Source organism: Pteropus medius, unplaced genomic scaffold (genome assembly GCF_902729225.1).
Source record: "Pteropus medius unplaced genomic scaffold, Ma_sr-lr_union100, whole genome shotgun sequence".
In the NCBI taxonomy this organism is placed as follows: domain Eukaryota; kingdom Metazoa; phylum Chordata; class Mammalia; order Chiroptera; family Pteropodidae; genus Pteropus; species Pteropus medius.
Window position 1 is genome coordinate 7,857,231 of NW_024342467.1, and position 17,572 is coordinate 7,874,802.

At 33.8% G+C, this 17,572-nt stretch overlaps 1 protein-coding gene and 1 pseudogene across 28 annotated transcripts in view; both read left to right on the forward strand.

The window, feature by feature from the left end:
• Positions 1–17,572, forward strand: part of HDAC9 (histone deacetylase 9) — an 829,181-nt gene that overhangs the window by 431,072 nt on the left and 380,537 nt on the right. For 17 of the 28 annotated variants that reach the window (XM_039862468.1, XM_039862469.1, XM_039862470.1 and 14 more), the window contains 4 exons: positions 9,140–9,381; positions 12,780–12,930; positions 13,925–14,051; positions 16,237–16,358. In XM_039862468.1, coding sequence (XP_039718402.1) covers positions 9,140–9,381; positions 12,780–12,930; positions 13,925–14,051; positions 16,237–16,358 — 642 coding nt within the window. The remainder of the gene's footprint in view (positions 1–9,139; positions 9,382–12,779; positions 12,931–13,924; positions 14,052–16,236; positions 16,359–17,572) is intronic. The other 11 variants (XM_039862484.1, XM_039862466.1, XM_039862488.1 and 8 more) reach the window with 3 other exon arrangements.
• Positions 640–7,212, forward strand: LOC120602313 (casein kinase I-like; annotated as a pseudogene).

Here is a 17,572-nt window from a genome sequence, read left to right on the forward strand (position 1 = left end):
TTAAATGTTGATATTTCAAGGCCTACTGATATTTTACTCATTTGTGGTTATTTTTGTTTCCTGTTCAGACCCCTGGGAAGTAAGAGAATAGTAAATCAAAGCCCAGATTGCTTCTTGCATTTATTTTCTTTTCATTTATGCCATGTATTAGTGCACTTTAAAGAAACTAAAGATGTATAACTTGAACAGAATCACTTTGAGGGAGAATTGTATTTCTGTACTAATCAACTTAAATAATTCTTGTTATAAAAATTCTACTTTTCATGTTTGAGAATTTATTAACTCTTTTTCTTTCATGATGATGTAATCATAAGTATTAATAGTGTAAAATCAGCTAAGAATATTTATATTACTAACATGAAATTTGGAGACCATTGTCATCAAACTGAAGTTGTATTACCTGTTTTCCCATTTTCCATTTTTGATGTTAGGCCCATTTAAATTTATGAATTTATTTTTTTCAAAAAAAAAGTACCTTGCAAGACTGAATTGATCCTGCACATTTCAATGAAGGCTTCAATAGAAAGTGCTCTAGCATTTTTTAAAAAATCAATTATTGGTTATTTTAGATTAAATGTTAAATAATTTTGATTAAATGACTTCAAAAGGATTTATTCTTTTGTATTTACATTTAGCAATTTAATTCTTCATTTTGAAATCGAAGATTAAAAACCTTCTTAGTTTACATTTACCAGTTCTAGTCTAATTTTCTAATAATCTAACATGAGGTAATCATTCATAAATTAGGCCTCACTGTTTAGATAATTCAGGCTTGTGGCCTATTCTTGGTGATCCTACTGAGGCAAACAGCATGGATGAGTAAGTTTCATTTTACCCAGTGCTCCCTTACCCCATTTTGATGCTTGTCACTTCTCAGCACATTGCATTTTAAGAGGTATATTGGGATCTTGGAAATGTAAAATGGCACTGTACGTGGAAATTTTTTTGAGATTTTTTTTTTCACATATATATTCACTATTGCCAGAAATTCATTCACTTACCAGTAACTTCAGCAGTCAAGTAATAGTTATCTGAAATTCAGACAGTCAAAAAGATGTAATACATAATTGCTTTAGAATTTTAATTGAGTACGTGTGTATGCATATGTGCACATGTGTTTCTAATTTTATTTCTGTATGATTCTTATGAATGTCATGTATTCATTCCTTCATTCATTCAAGGTATGCATTAAGGCATTACTATGTTTTTATGCTATACTAGGAACTGAAAGTATAGTCCCTCCCGTTGTGGAACTTAGAATAATGGTGAAGGGAGATAACTGGATAAATGTTATGAAAAGAATTGCAAAATGTAAGAGGAAAATGCAGTAAGACTCAGAAAGGCATCCTACATTAAGTCATTTTTACCTAAGATATGAAGAATAAGTAAGAAGCAGTCTAGAAAAATGGGGCGGGATTTTAAGAAGAGAACATATATAAAGAATCTCAGAGATATAGAAGAGCATGGTGTATTTAAGGAACTAAAAGATCAGTGTGACTCACGTGAAGTCAGTGTATCTGGTATTGCGGCCAGAAACACGGGCGGAAAGCACAGCAGAGAGGGACAGGCCAGCCATGTTAAAGATTGGGGTTCCACTGATGGGTTTTAGCCAATAGAGTGACAGAGGACTGCTTTAGTAAAACAAGGAGTGCTAGTGGAGGGATCTTGATCAATCTAAAAGAATTTTTGAATATGAGTAATTTTCAAAAAAATATTTGAATAATAGTCAGAGTAGAAAAGATAATTTCTGTTGAGTAGATATGGATAATAAACAGGAAAGAGAAGAGTCAAATATTCCATGTTCTCCTCTGGCTGCAATAAGTGACACCAGAGATACTGGAGAAAGAGCAATATAAGACAGCTAAGTGGAGAGGGCCAATAGTAGTTATATACATTTGGAATAGATGTTTAGGCAAGAGATATAATTGTCACCATATAGGAAGCCAATTAAGTCTTGAGAATAGAAGAGAACACTATGGAGAGTCCTGGAGAGAAACTAGAAGAGAGCCCAGGTGGAATTCTGCAGCTCTGACATCATTGCTTTAATGCGTCACATTTTCTACGTAGGTTTATGGGTTGATCTTTCGCATCAGAGTAGGAGTTCCTTGAAAGTAGTTCCTTACTTCTCTTGCTGACTAAAAACTGTTTTGATATTTAATAGAGCTGTACAAATATTTGCGAAATAAAGAGTGAATGAAAAATATGTCAGCCTGATAATACTGTAGAAACAAGGACTTCGATGTTATTTTAGATGCTTACAGTGCTAAACCCTCTCTGATACTTTTTTGAGATGGTGTAATACTTGAAAACTTACACTGCAGTGTAGTTCTAAGGCAAAGGGCTAGAGGAACAAGATAAAACAGGCAACATTAAAAGGAGGTGCAAGATTTCAGAAGAGGAAATATCAACGTGGTCTCGATGGATTTACATCAACTTCATGGAGTTGAAGGAAAAAAAAAAGACTTAAGTTCTATTTATTCCCCAAAGCCTATGGATTCTACCTGAAAAATTCTCTCCAGCAATCAACATAACCAATGATGAGGAAGGGAGAGTGAAGTGAGGATCGGGAAAGCCAGGAGCCCCCCAGGGCTGTACCAGAGCCAGCTTTAAGATTCTTCAAGGTTGGAGTGACATGCCACACTTAAAGTAGTAGTAGTATGATTAGGACAAACTATGATAGATCTTCTTCCACCCAACCCCCAAGACCTCTTCCATTTCTGGCTCACAATGAAAACTGCATTTACGTTAACTAACCAGATGATCAGTGGAATTGCATATGTACATACAAGTCGTTTAATAGAGACAGTACAGATAACTTCCTAATTGGTAGTGTCACTTTATTATTCCTTATTGATTTTGGTGTAGCCTAAAGGTACAGAAACAACAGGACAAGGCCACACAGACCAGAAAAAAGATGATAATATCTCTGGCACTCCCTGACAAGCTAGCATCAGTCTACCCCTTGATATTGAGCAGAGTTTCAGAGATACCATGGTATCCTTAGAACACTTGTGGGTGTACTTTAATAGAACCAGCCTGATCTGGCAAAGGCTGCAGAAAAGAAAAAAATGTGAAAAGATGAGCGAAAGATGTCTATTCCTGCCAAAGTGTTATATGAAGTTCTATAGAATTTGCCATGTAGCCTAAATTATTATTGTAGGCTGCACTTGGAGGAAGCCCTGATGACATGTATCTGAGGCAGCTGTTCCACATTCTTTTCTGAACTCTAAACTATCGATGTGACTAGTCAATTGGACAATGTGAAAGCAGAAAACAGCACAGCAGGCAGACGTTTCCAGTGGGCAGAGTCAACAGGCCCAAACGCTCACAGATTTCTGTGCATGAAAGAAAGAACAGAAGAAGCTGAACAGATGATCAGAGCAACATTTGTTTCTCCACAGATCTAAAAATTGTAGTTCATATGTCCTCTTGCCGGTGGTTGTGGACAACCATTACTTTGGTATAAAGAACTTAATTTTCATATCAACCAGCTCTGGGAGGCACTGGTGATGCTATGTCCCAAGTTGTAGCTGCTGTAACTATGGATATTAACTCAGTGAAACATGGTTCCAGTTTTTATGCATTTTTTTCAAGTTTCAATTTTTAACTAAATTGACACAAATTGGTGGTGAGATTGTGCCTATGGCATTGTGTGTGTGTGTGTGTGTGTGTGTGTGTGTGTGTGTGTAAACATGTATTTTTCACTATACTGCTTTGAGATTTCATTTCGAAGGAGCAGCATGAACAGTATTCAGCCATAGTTGTGATAGTCATAAATGGTCAAAATTGTGCATTCTTAGATATTTTCCATCTATGGCAGGGGTGCCCAACCCCTAGGCCATGGACCCTTACCGATCCGTGGCCCGTTAGGAACCAGGTTGCACAGCAGGAGGTGAGCAGCAGGCTGGTGAGCCAAGCTTCATCTATATTTGCAGCCGCTCCCCAGCACTAGCATCACCGCCTCAGCTCCACCTCAGATACTCAGGCATTAGATTCTCATAGAAGCAGCGGTCCCTCATGCCAGAACAATTGGGGGACCATTGATCTATGGGGTTTGCAAGTTTGTTCACTTAAAACATTCTTAAAATGGATGGCTTTTTGTTTGTAATCCAGCTGATAAAGTAACAACCAAAGATTGCTGCTTTTGAACACAGATAAATTCTTCCTACTTACCTCTGCTAGAAAGAACAGCATCTAAAGTGAAGAATTAAGGAACATTCCAAGGCTACTAGATTATCCTTAGTACTCTGAATTAACTCTTTAACAGTCTTGGTATTTAAAAGAAAAACATTTGTCACAAATTTTTACCTCCCAATGTTTCTTTCCTTTTCTTTTTTCTTCTATTTTCTTTCTTTCTTACTTTTATTTATTTATTTTGCAACTTTTTTTGTCACAGAAATTTAGTTACAGCTGAACTGGTGTGTATGTTGCTTATATAAATGTAATTGTCATTAACATCTGTATGACCTGAGATTTTTATTTTGATAAGAGAATTTTTCATTTCTATATTCATTAAAAACTAGAAACTATTTCTAAAAAAGTGTGTGAGTTGATAAAACAGAAGGAGGAATAACAATCAAAGAATAATTTGGAAAGACACTAAAGAAAGAATGAACGTGACTTCGTAGGGTGGTAATTAAGACTACTTAAGATATAATGTGGAAATATTCTGAATGGACATTTGATATTAGGATAATAATATACACATAACGTATGTTGGCATGTATTTGAAATCTAGGACAAACTGGGTAAGTCCAAATAAAGTTGAGATCACTTTGCAGCCTTTTGGCTAAAATCGAGTGCAGATAAAGTTATGAGGTCTTGAGATCTGTTAAGAAAATATGACTTATAACCAATGTTAACACTAATATATGTTGTCATCAACTTTCTTCTAACTATGTATCACTGGCCACCTGTTCCAAGTAATTTGTAAGGAGTTCAGTTGTTCCTAGACATGAAATATTGTGAACAAGGATGATTCCATTTCTCCACTGCTAAAACTGTTTGTTAATTTTTCCTTTCAATTGATTATTTCTAATTATGATAATACAGCAGCTGTGGACAATGCCTTTTCTTTCACATTCTGTGATATGAAAGGGACTGTAACTTGTTGAAATTGGGCGCTGTTACTGTTATTATTCCTGGGGAGGCTTATTAGCCTGTCACAGAAGATATAAGAAAAAACCATCATTCCTTTTGGTATACGATGAGTCTTTGTCACCCACAATGCAATTAATGTTAAAAATAGAAAGAATGACTATGATATGATTACGATTAGCTAGAAATGAGCTATTGTCCGAGTAACAGACACCAATCCGGCAGGCCAAAGATGACCTACACAGAACCATCAGTTTGCTGATTGCCATTTCTCTCTGAGTTTGATGAAATATTCATGCCTTTGCTCTCCTCTCTGCAAGCACTATTGATTTCTTGTATAAACGGTGCTATATTTAGTCTAGACAAATGGAATGTGGATTGCTGCTGAATAAATTGGATGAAAGACTGGGATCTTGCCTGCCGCTTTCTCTCAGTCTTGGGCAATTATTTATAATCAAGAGCAGTTTTTGTAAGTTGAGGGTGATTTTTCACAATTTAGTGATTAGTCTCTGAACAAAGGCAAGCAGTTAGACAAATCATTTCTGTTGGGATAGCGGGTTAAGAAGTCAAATTACCCTTTGAGGTTTACAATAGCTATTTTGGAGAGTTCTGGAACATTTTTTCCTTATCTTTTTTGGGGGGTAATTTTTTTAGGGGGTGGTTGTTTACAGTTTAGAGATAATAAGAATACCAGCAAGAAGAGACTCCAGAGTCTCTTGAAATTTTACATTTGTCTTTACAGGGCTAAATTTCTGATTTTTGTTTATTGGGATTTTCATATAAAAACTGGAGGTTTCATTTTGGCCTTTTTAATGTAAAAATGAAATATATCATTAACAGCCATTGCTTTTGGTTGGAATTATGCCAACTATAAATTAATATTCAAAATCTCATGTTACTTCAACATCTCGATTGAAAGTTCTAAATTGGATGCTGCAACCAGCGATCATACAGGCCATCATCCTCCATTTAGTTTCAAACTTGGCTCAATTAATATCTTCCTTTTACGAATGTTTTAGAAGATGTTGTCCACTAAACTATGGTTTATCAATAAATTGTTTTACCATTTTCATTAAAGTGCCATTACCATCAATATAAGCTTCTGATCAATAAATTGAAAAATAACTGGTATCAGCAACCCAAGACTGACGCAGGCCCTCATCCCCACCCCACTCATGGGCACACACACAGGACTGTACACACACACCCACACACACTTCACATGATATGCAAGGACATTAATATTTCCTTGAGTATTTGCAGCCTTGACTTCTATAGACAGGATTTCTGTTAGGCTTTCTTGACTCTGAAAATATCTCTTAAGTCCACATGGACTTAACTTTGTAGGTCCCAACCTGGAATCTGGAAATCTAAGTTACTTACAGTAGTAGTCAGAGCATTAGCTGCACTTTGGAAAAAATATAGAAAAGTAGAGGGGGAAAATTATTCATACAACCATCTTCTGCTCCGTATTTCACCAGTCTTTGCTGTTAGAATTCAGAGACTAATGTAGTTAGAGCCCCAGTAAATGATATGCTCTGTGAGAGCTGGAATTTTTGCCTTTTGTTTTACTGCTGAACCCAATATCTAGAATTACACCTGAGAATTTAACATTCTTAATGAATATATATTGACTAAATTATGTTTAGCTCATTTAAAAGAGTTATAGGATATATGTCACTTTTATTACTTTTTTCATGTAATAACATTTTTCATGTTCCTGTAAACTTTTTTTAATGATTGCATGTTCTTCCACCAAATGGACGTGACATATTTTCCTTAGACATTTCCTTGTAGTTGATTATTTCGATTAAAAAATAATGCTTCAGTGAACAATATGGCATTGAACTGTTTCTTCTTCTGTATTATCTCCTTAAGGTGTATTCCTAGAGTTGGCAAACCTGAACCAAATGACAGAAATTTTTAATGCTTTCTGATACATGTCACCAAATTGTTTTTCAAAAGTTTTAAACCAATTGGTAGTGCCACCTGCAACATATAATTGTCTGTTTGATTATATGCTTATCCTATACAATGCGGCGTTATATATGCACATGTGCATATAGATGAATCATATATATGATATTTAATAATTAGAAAATGATGCCTTATTTTGATTTAAAATTTTCATATTTTTACTACTGAAGGTGAATTTTTTGTGTTGTTTAACTATATCCCTTTGTTTTCTTTTTCCATTTTTCTAGATGTTTTAGTGTTTTTTCTAATATTTAATAGAAATCATATACAATTTTATTTTCATACTTGCTCTTAATATTTGTATTTTGTTTGCCACACAATGTTGAATTATTTTAAGATATAGGAAATTTCCATTTTTATATAATTAAAAAAAAAGCATTTACTGAGGGATGTGCTAATGTCTTTTAGTGAATTATTTTATTTAATCCTTTTTTTTTTCAATTTCATTTCATTATTAGTTTCAAGTACACAGTACATTGGGCAGACATTTATATCGTTTATGGAACAATCCCCCCGATTACTCTTTCTCTCCTCTGGCTCTCCATGTAGCCATTACATTAATATTAACTGCATTCCCTATGCTGTGCTCCCCATCCCCATGACCCTCTATCAACTACTAATTTGTACTTCTTTAATTTGTTTAATCCTTTTAACAACTCTATATTGTTACCATTTACTATAATTATCTCTATTTTACATATGAGGAAACAGACCTGGAGAATTTAAATGACATATTCAGGGTTACACAGTGAGAAAGATGGGAATAGACATTTAGATTTTAGAGCAAATGTTGAAATTGGCAGCCTACATGTCAATGTTTATTATAGAAGTTTTGGGTTTTGGGGGGTGGGGTAGGGTAGAGGGTTCTCATAGTGTTTAAATCTTTTAAATTATTTTACATTGAAAATTAGGTGACTTCTGCCTACATTGGATCTGTATTATCTTTTTTTTCTTCACCAGTAATCGGTTGGACCTCAGCAGTGGCGAACCACTTTAGATGAGTCACACAATCCAGTTCACCATCGTTTTCCCTCCAAAATCTCAGTTGTCTTTACCTAAACCTGTTTCATTCAACTACTTTGATTCCTGTGGGCAAGGGTCTTAGTCAAAATGTTTAACAACCAGTTTGGCTAAGCATGTATTAACCAGAATGGATGCTAGCCATAAACATGCAGATCTGCATATCTCTTCTGTCTGCGAGCTTTTGTGCTTACACCACTCGTAGACGTTATCTGGTAGAAGCTGTGCTAAAATTTTAAACACATTATCAAATTTAACTTTTATAATTTTAAATATCTGTAATTATTCTCCAATCATCAAAACTTTCTCCAGTGGCTTGATCGAATAATTGTTTTAATCTTCCTCATGGTTTTTCTGCCTTGTTTATTTTAGAAGTAAGGTAACTGCAATACAGATTATGACCATTTAAAAACCAGCATTTGGAAGCTTGGCTATTTTCATTCCTTGATATTTGATCCTGACACCATTACCGTGGTTGATTAATTAATCTCACCATTTCTCACATTTTAGCATACAGATTTGTATTTTTTTCTTTGCTAGGTCCAATAGCCCTCCAAATGAATTACATTAAAAGCTTAGTCCTTAAGAAATATGTCTTATAATAAATTTTCTGACTCTGATTACAAACAAGAATGTTCACACATATACAAATTAAGTTGTGTTACAAGTTCCCTATTATCACATGACATCTTTTTCCTCAGGAGAGTTGCATTTTTGGTCCTAAATTGACTTGACTTTTTTAAGTGGTCAGTAGAATAAGTTTTATGAACAACTTTGTACCAGCAAATAACTGAAGTTATCTCTTTGAAAAAGGGAAATGTGGAAAATTCATGGTAGAGTATATATTGCTGGGTGAAAATTAGGTTCATTTTTATATATCAAAATTGATATAAAAAACCACCTTTTATTATCATTGAAATAAATGACTAGATTTGTTGATGTAAAGTTTGTTGTACAGGGTATAGTGTCTTTTATTTTTTGTGTCCTAATCAATGTGCTAATTTCCTATTCTTTATTATCTCTTTTTTTCTTACCATTTCTTCAGTGGATGTGAAGTCAGAAGTTCCTGTGGGCCTGGAGCCCATCTCCCCATTAGACCTAAGGACTGACCTCAGGATGATGATGCCCGTGGTGGACCCTGTTGTCCGTGAGAAGCAACTGCAGCAGGAGTTACTCCTCATCCAGCAACAGCAACAGATCCAGAAGCAACTCCTGATTGCAGAATTTCAGAAACAGCATGAGAACTTGACACGGCAGCACCAGGCTCAGCTTCAGGAGCACATCAAGGTAGCAGATGTTTCCTTGCCTCTGACCTTTTCAATCAAGGAGCCTGTATCATCACATGGGCATAAGAAGGAGCACAGTGGGGAAGGTTCTGTGTGATTAACACATGCAGATATGGCTCAGAGGAAATAGTGGTTGTACTGGTGAAAACCTGGGATACAAGTGGTAAGAATGCTGACTAAAAACTTGCTCTGATTCTTTGAGAGGTCTCTACCACTCTTATCCTTTAGTTTGTAGCTTCAACAGTGGGGAATAGTCACTTCCCACCCTTTTTAGATTCTCTTCTACATTTTTTTTTTCACCCGCCCCATCTGCTCTCCACCAAGAAGAACCACAAGCCCGGGAAGATTCATTTTATATTTCTAAAGAAGATGCTTATAGTATTTATCAGAAAAGATTAGTCTCTTTGTGTGAAGCAAGAGCTTTTTTTCCCTAATACCCTTTATGGAAAAAATCTCATAATGTATACATTCAAAATAATAACATAAAAAGCTCAAGAGAATTATATATGAAGAAACTGGTACAATGTTTTCAGTATTTTTATATGAGTCTAAAAGACTATAGATAATAATTTATTGAAAGAATTTTGAGAATAGTTGACTATTTGTGACCCAAGTTGTTTAAATTATTCTAAGAGAAGTATGTCTATGTCCCAGAATTTTTTAAGGTAGACTAGTTTCTTGTCAGATCATTTTAGATGTGTCTGTATATCTATTTCTTCTCTTGTATCTTTAGAGATAAGTATTACTTTAGCTTTATTTATAAAATGTCTTTCAACTTCCTGACAAAGACATTTAAAACAAAGCTGTTTTGGTCTTATTAAATACATGTCTAATTTCGCTTTATTATGACGGTACTATAAAGCAGCAAATATTTATAATTAAAAATTTTATGTCATGCCCAACTCCTTCAAAATGACTTAAATGTGTTAATTTATTGATATAACTAATATTATTTATATTATTTTGTATTAAAGGCACTTGATCTATTACTTGCATATCAAATGCAAACACATTTATATGGGGTTAATATAGATAACTAATCTATGTTAATATTTATATAATTTTATAATATTAATATTACAGTGTCTGAGAAGGTTCCTATGTTTCTTGTTTTATAAGATATGTCCTTAGACTAGAAGGCCTAATTTATCTTATTTTCCAAAAAACACTCTTCAATGCCTAATATAAACTATAATAATTTTTTTCTTTTAATAGTGAATTTTACTAAAAGAACTCTTGAAATTTATTGATCTACAAGATACCTTAAAAATGAGAGTGAGGATTTTGGTTTTTTGTCTCCTGGAATCAGTAGTTCATGGCTATATTTTGTAGTGTCGGAAACCTTTATTTAGTTTATAGACTTATTTTTGAATGGTTTCTGAAGCCTTATTATTTGACCTTTTAAACAATAGTAGGAATATTGACATCTAGATCTCCTTATTCCTTCTAGGCAAGTTAGGATAGCAATGTTGCTGAGTAAAATTTATATTCTTCACCATATTTAAGTAGCCATATGGTTCATTTTGCGGTGGTAGGTGAGCCCTGTTGCCCCAAATACGAAGCCATATTGATGTTACTGCTCTCCTTAACTTCTTTTTCACTTATGTTTGATGTCTTTTGTAATTGTAAAGATCAACATAAAATTTTTGAAGTAATTTATTGTTTCATTTTACTCAAAAGTTAATAGTAGCAAATAGGTAATTAGTTGTTATTTTGTCCAAAAGTAACACGGTAGGTTTATTAACGGAAAATATTGGAAAAGAAAAGTTTCTTGAAAGAAAAATGATTCTGAGGTAGCTAAAAAGAAAATTTAGCTTTGAAATAATTTTCCAAGTTAATAAGTTGTTTTCTCAGACACTAAAGATATACTTAAAATTTCCTTTTAAGTTTTAAGAAGGTTTTGCTTTAAAATTTTTGTTTTTATTTTATTTTACACTTTTTATGGGTAAGGCTAAAAGTTGATACTTTTAATATTCATTTAGATTTTATTTTCATGAGGAAGACACAGTGCGTAATGTTTTATTTATATTAGCATTTTGAATCTTTGGCTTCTATAATCAACATCTTGAGTTAGTAGCTGTTATCCCATTTTTCTGCCTCATAAGCTGAGGCAGAGAAAAATACTGTAACTTGCCAAAGGTCACACAGCCAGTAAGTGGTACTTCCAGTATTTGTAGTCCTGCCTTGTCTGTCTCAAAAGCTGTCAAACCTTCCTGCCTCTCTTCTGGACCAGAACATCTGAAACCGAAGGGGTGAAGTTTTGTTTCCTCATTCCACAAAGCCTTTTATCTTTATCCTATTATATTTGAGCATAAATTTCATAGTTTAGGTACCTATCTAATATTAACAGCAAATGATACTACCTTCATTAGTATTGAGAGTAAAAAATAGTAATAATAATTAAAATTTGGATGGTTCAAACTTACAGACTAAATTTCACATACATTATGGACGTCATGTGTGAGGGCAGTTATTTCTCTTATATAAGAGGAACCAAGGTTCTGAGTGGTTTACTAAGTTGTCTGGATCTCATATCTAATAATGTCAGAATGTAAGTAGAACCCAAAGTCTCTAGTTATTCCTCAGTAGGCAAATTTACTATTATCTATTGATGTCTGTTTCTCAGTCTGAGAGAAAACTGATATCTCACAAAATAGTTATTTAGAATGCTTCATATTCATGATATTTATTGTTTGGAAGTGAATCCAAGGGATGCAGACAACTGAACAATAATGCATCAAAGTGCAGTTTAAAATTTTTGTTTTAAACTGTCTTCTTGACCAGTCTCTCTAATATGAAGGTTTTTGTGTGCTGGAGGAGCAAGCCAGATTTCTGCTATTTTGAGAAAAGAGCCTCTTATCAATATTATTAAGAGCCTCTTATTAATCTATTGAGAACCTTTTCTGTAAGGTTTTGAAATTTTTAACATTCATTCTATTTCAGATAAATTTCTCCCAAATTAACTCATTTCTCACCGTTCTATTCAGTTCGATTGTTTTCACACCATTTTTTTGGAATAAGAAATGAAGATTTTACTTCTTTATTTATAATATGAGAGACTTAGTAAAATAGACTTCTGGGCAGTTCTTGCCTTTGTCTGTTTCATATATTTCAGATTATAAAGAAAAATTATTCAGGGAACTAAAGATCTGAGTGACTTTTTGATGGGACAGAACAGGTAATGAAGCTACCTAAAAACTTGCTTATGGGTGACATTAAGACTATGACATTAACTGCTTGCCTTTAGATTTCAATAATTTACCCCCCAAAAAAGTGGGTAAAAATGTAAATAAATACAAACAAGTTCCAAAAGCTCATACATAATATTTTGATTTTGGTCAGTGATGACTATGAAGCCTAAAAAAATTGCACACTCTCATGTCTTTCTCTTCTCGCAAGTTGCAACAGGAACTTCTAGCCATAAAACAGCAACAAGAACTCCTAGAAAAGGAGCAGAAACTGGAGCAGCAGAGGCAAGAACAGGAAGTAGAGAGGCATCGCAGAGAACAGCAGCTTCCTCCTCTCAGAGGCAAAGATAGAGGACGAGAAAGTAAGAGGCACTGGGGTAAAAGATGGACTCTCTTCCCTCATCTTTAGCTGATTGCCGTGCAGAAAGAAGCCTGATAAAGAATGGAATTAGACTTGTCAAAATCATCTGCATTTAACTAAAAGAATAAATTACAGACCCAAATGTAGAGCTTTGATGCCACATATCAGCTCTCTGCTTTCAGTCTACAAAGCATTTCAGGAAGTAAACATAGCATTGTCTGGCAAAGATACTAATTTCTGTTGTTTTGAATTTTAAAAATAGTATTATAGTAAAGCAAACTAGCTATACCACACTGTTTAATAATAACCTTACTGCTACATTTTCTCACTATACCTTTCTCTGGCTCAAATAATAATAGCTCTGTAAGTCAAGCCTTGCCTCCATTTAGTTTTTGAGTGCCAAGACTTTGGGAAGATTTAAGGCAGAACATTTGTTTAAAAAAAAAAAAAACTATCCACAAGAGGGAGACAGATCCAAATAATTCCTCTGTGTGAGGTCAGTTCAAAATCAGGTTGTTGCAAGGTTTAAAACAGGATGACTTGAACTGAAATTGCCAGCAGTGTTTATTTGTTTAATGCTCAAAAGAGTTTTTTAAAAGGTTTTTCAAAATAGCTATTCAAAAAAGATCATTTAATGTGTTCAATCACTTATGTGGTTCCCTAAGATTCTTGATTTTTAAAAGGCAGTGTTCTGTTCCTCAGCAGTATTTTTAAAGCTTAGAAAAAAAATTAGTATTAATCTGGGATTCCCCTTTCTATAAAACAATTTTAAAAAATCATTAAAGTTCTTTTAAAAATTGGTGCCTTAATCAGTAGTTACAAAATAATTACTTTGCCATTTTCTAAAGTCCATTTAGACTCTGGTTTCTTCTTTTAATAGGAAAACTTCATTACGGTGACCAGTGGTATTACTTCTTAATTTTCGCTAAATACTTTAGAGTCATGAAAGTATCAAACCCCAAATCAACGTCTGTTTCTATATGCATGTGTTTCAGGGGCAGTGGCAAGTACAGAAGTAAAGCAGAAGCTTCAAGAATTCCTGTTGAGTAAATCAGCAACGAAAGACACTCCAACTAATGGAAAAAATCATTCCGTGAGCCGCCATCCCAAGCTCTGGTACACGTATGTTCAGTGTTTGGCTGTTTTCAATTCTGGGGTCAAGAACATAGGTTGTATATTTAGCCCACCTGGGCACAGATCTGGGGCTTACTAGTTCTTTGCTATGTGGCTATGGGCAAGGTCCTTGACTTCTCTAACATCCAGTTTCCTGCTCCGTAAAAAGAGGACAATAATAGTACCAGTCCTCTAGGCTTTCTGGAAAGGTCCTACAAAATCATGTGGTGAAGTGCGTAACAGAAATAGGGCTTAATAAATGTTAACAGGTAGCCTCTTGTGGGCCAGGAAGAATATATGTTCTTTGTTGAATGAATAATTGACAAATGTGGGGTGGGGCATCAAAATTGGTTTGTATTTTGCAGTTTTCTATTCTTAGATGGTGCATCTGACATTTTTACAGTTATTTCTGAAGATTTGGCAGGTTTAGATTTTATTTTATTTGGCTTGATATAAGATGGAGCTCTGAGCTATTTTTAAAAGTCCAGAAGATTTTTTATTTAAAAAAAAAAATAAGGAGGAAAGAAGACTAGGGAGGGAAGGGGAAGAAAGAGAAGAAAGGTACCTAACTAAATAAATCCAAGTCTTCAGTAACTAGTTTCCCCTGCCTATATCACCTTATTTCTTCCCACCCTGTAACATGAGAGATTAGCTTCTGATACATAAGCGGACAAAACAAAACAGTGCAATGTTATGGTTTTTATGGAACCAAGTTTCCCCAAGTTCAGTAAAGGAATACTATATAATACACAATTCTTCTTTCTGTAAAATATAAAGGACATGAGTTTTTTAAAAATTCAGGACAAAACTAATAGGCAAAACATATTTGGATAATACGCTAACTAATCGATGATAATTTAATTTCTCCCATTTTATAAATGTTTGCAGAATGACCATAGGATTTTAAACTTAAATATTTTTAATCCTTTACATCATAAGGATAAGGGAGTAAATATTTGATTACACTGTTATACTGAAATTGTAAGCATCACAGGATTTCTATTTAAAGCATTATTATACTTATAATTCTATTTTATTTTTCTCTGACTCTAAAAAAAGTTAACTGAGGCAGATTCCATAATGCTGTATAAATACTTTTTAATGGTTTACCTAATTTCTATCACACGTTAGTTCACTTGAGAACTAGTCCCTAAAGAAAATTTTTCAAATGCTCAACCAACATCACAAAATATTTAAAAAGAAATACCATTTTATTATCTAAAATTACATACATAATTTATGTCCAATTTGTATTCTTTCTAAGTTAAAGCCTGTTTTAAGAAGAGATAATACCTTTTTCGGGGGAGTGGGGTGGCAATAACTACATGCAAACAACTAAGCTCTTCTCTTGGCTTTATGAATCATGACTCTCAAATGTTACTTAGCAATCCCTTTTTGTACTGAACTGAACTTCAGTAGGGTCCAACTCCAGACAACCATAATCATTAACTTATGGAATCTGAATGTAATACTTTTTTTCCAGTTATGGCTAGATGAAATATCCTTAAACCAGATAATTCTTGAGAATGTGTGATTCAAATTAATAGTACTGGTAGAATGATCACCTTGGTGGTGATACCATGCCCTAGCCATTGTTTTCTTCATTTATAATAAGTATAGGTACTTAGAACCATTGGTTAGTCTATGTTTTGTCCTGTAAACTACTCTTCAGTAGTGCAAATGTATCTCCTTTACTGTATTTACGTAGAAAAGAGAAAACATTTTGAAAAATCAAAATTATTTTTTCAAATCACAGTCACCTGAGACTGGTGTACATGTGCTTTCATGTAGTATCTACCAATTTTTTAAAAACGAAGTCCTTCTGTGTTTACTTTTACCTTGTTTATTCTACATTGTTGACAGAAAAGGATTCAGATGACGACTTTTTCAATAGCATGACTCTTAAGAAAAAGTACACAATAGTCTCAGATTATCAAAACTCAGGATCTTGGTAAATTCTCTCTTTTAGTAAAACAAACTTTCTATGTGACTGTGTGACCAAACACATAGTGGGCATTCTTGTAAGTCCTGCATCATTCCATAACATACTGCTAAAGTGAACTTGGTTACACTAAAAAGGAAGAACATAAACAGAGCTGAGCCACGTGTACAGCATGTGCAACTGATTATTGCTGACCAACGTGCAATAAAAACTCCAGTGCAAATGGTGGACCCTCTTTTTTTTCTTTTGTAGGGCTGCCCACCACACATCATTGGATCAAAGCTCTCCACCCCTGAGTGGAACATCTCCATCCTACAAATACACATTACCAGGAGCACAAGATGCAAAGGATGATTTCCCCCTTCGAAAAACTGGTAAGCTAGTTTAACAGAAGAGTCCACTTATTCTTCCATAACATACCTGTAGTTTCATTTTGCCATGCCTCTAGCGGATCTATGATCAAAGGATTTGATCATAGCCATCATGCTCTCTGCACCCCGTCCTCAGAATAAATAAATAGTATGTGCAGGCACATTTACACGTGCACAGAGACACATACACACACATATACACCTATTTCTATATCAGTTTATTCAGTATATAATTCAAGTACATTTTTTCATTTAAAAATTTATCATATTTGGATTTTAGACCAATTATCTTATTAGCAGTAAATAGTAGAATTAAGGAAAGTAGAAATTTGATTTCTCAGAAAATTTAAATCTTTTCCATGAATAAGAACTTCTATCATAGTCACCATTAATCCGATTTTCTGTTGAGCTTCCATCATTTAATACAAAAATGGGAATAAAAAACATTATTTCTCACACATTTTAAAATCCTTAAATTTCAGTAGTTTAAGTGGTGAAAATGTAAGGCCAAAGCTGTTTTCTAAGTAAGTGACTTGCCTAATGTCTTATAGTTTATAGGAGAACTCAGAGTAAAGTTTTGTACCTAATAATCTCATGTAATTATATTAAAATTTGTTTATGGGAACTGGGACAGTGAAGCTTCTATTTGGAATTTGGTAAGCAGTCCTATGGTTCTAAGGCCTGTGTTTGTTTTCCCATCTTCTCCTTTTATAACCCTCTGATAATGTGCACATTTTATGTGTTATATGCTCTTACCTCTATAATAAATATATTTAGACTTTAGCAAGATATAAGCATAAATAGCATTTGTGTACTTTCTGTTCTAAATCTTGTGATGTTTTCCAAATGTGGCTCTTTAGAGAAAGTTGTAAATTAAAAAAATTTTGTATCCACAATTGATCTAAAAAGTTATTCAGAGAAGATAATTTGATCCATTTTATTTTACTCAGGTCTGCTTGAAGAAGTATAGATCTATGTAATTTGTATATGAAATCTACCAAGAGAAAATGATTTCAAATAATTACATTCATTTTCCCAAGCAATTTTGAATAATTAAAATGGATATAGATTATAAAAACACATACCAAAACTATTTTCTGTTATATAATTTACCTGTAACATAATGAAGATTTAAAAATATAATCAATCATGAAGAAGAATGTATTACCTACCATCTGTTGTACCAGGCACTGAGGAAGGATGATCAAGTATTCCAA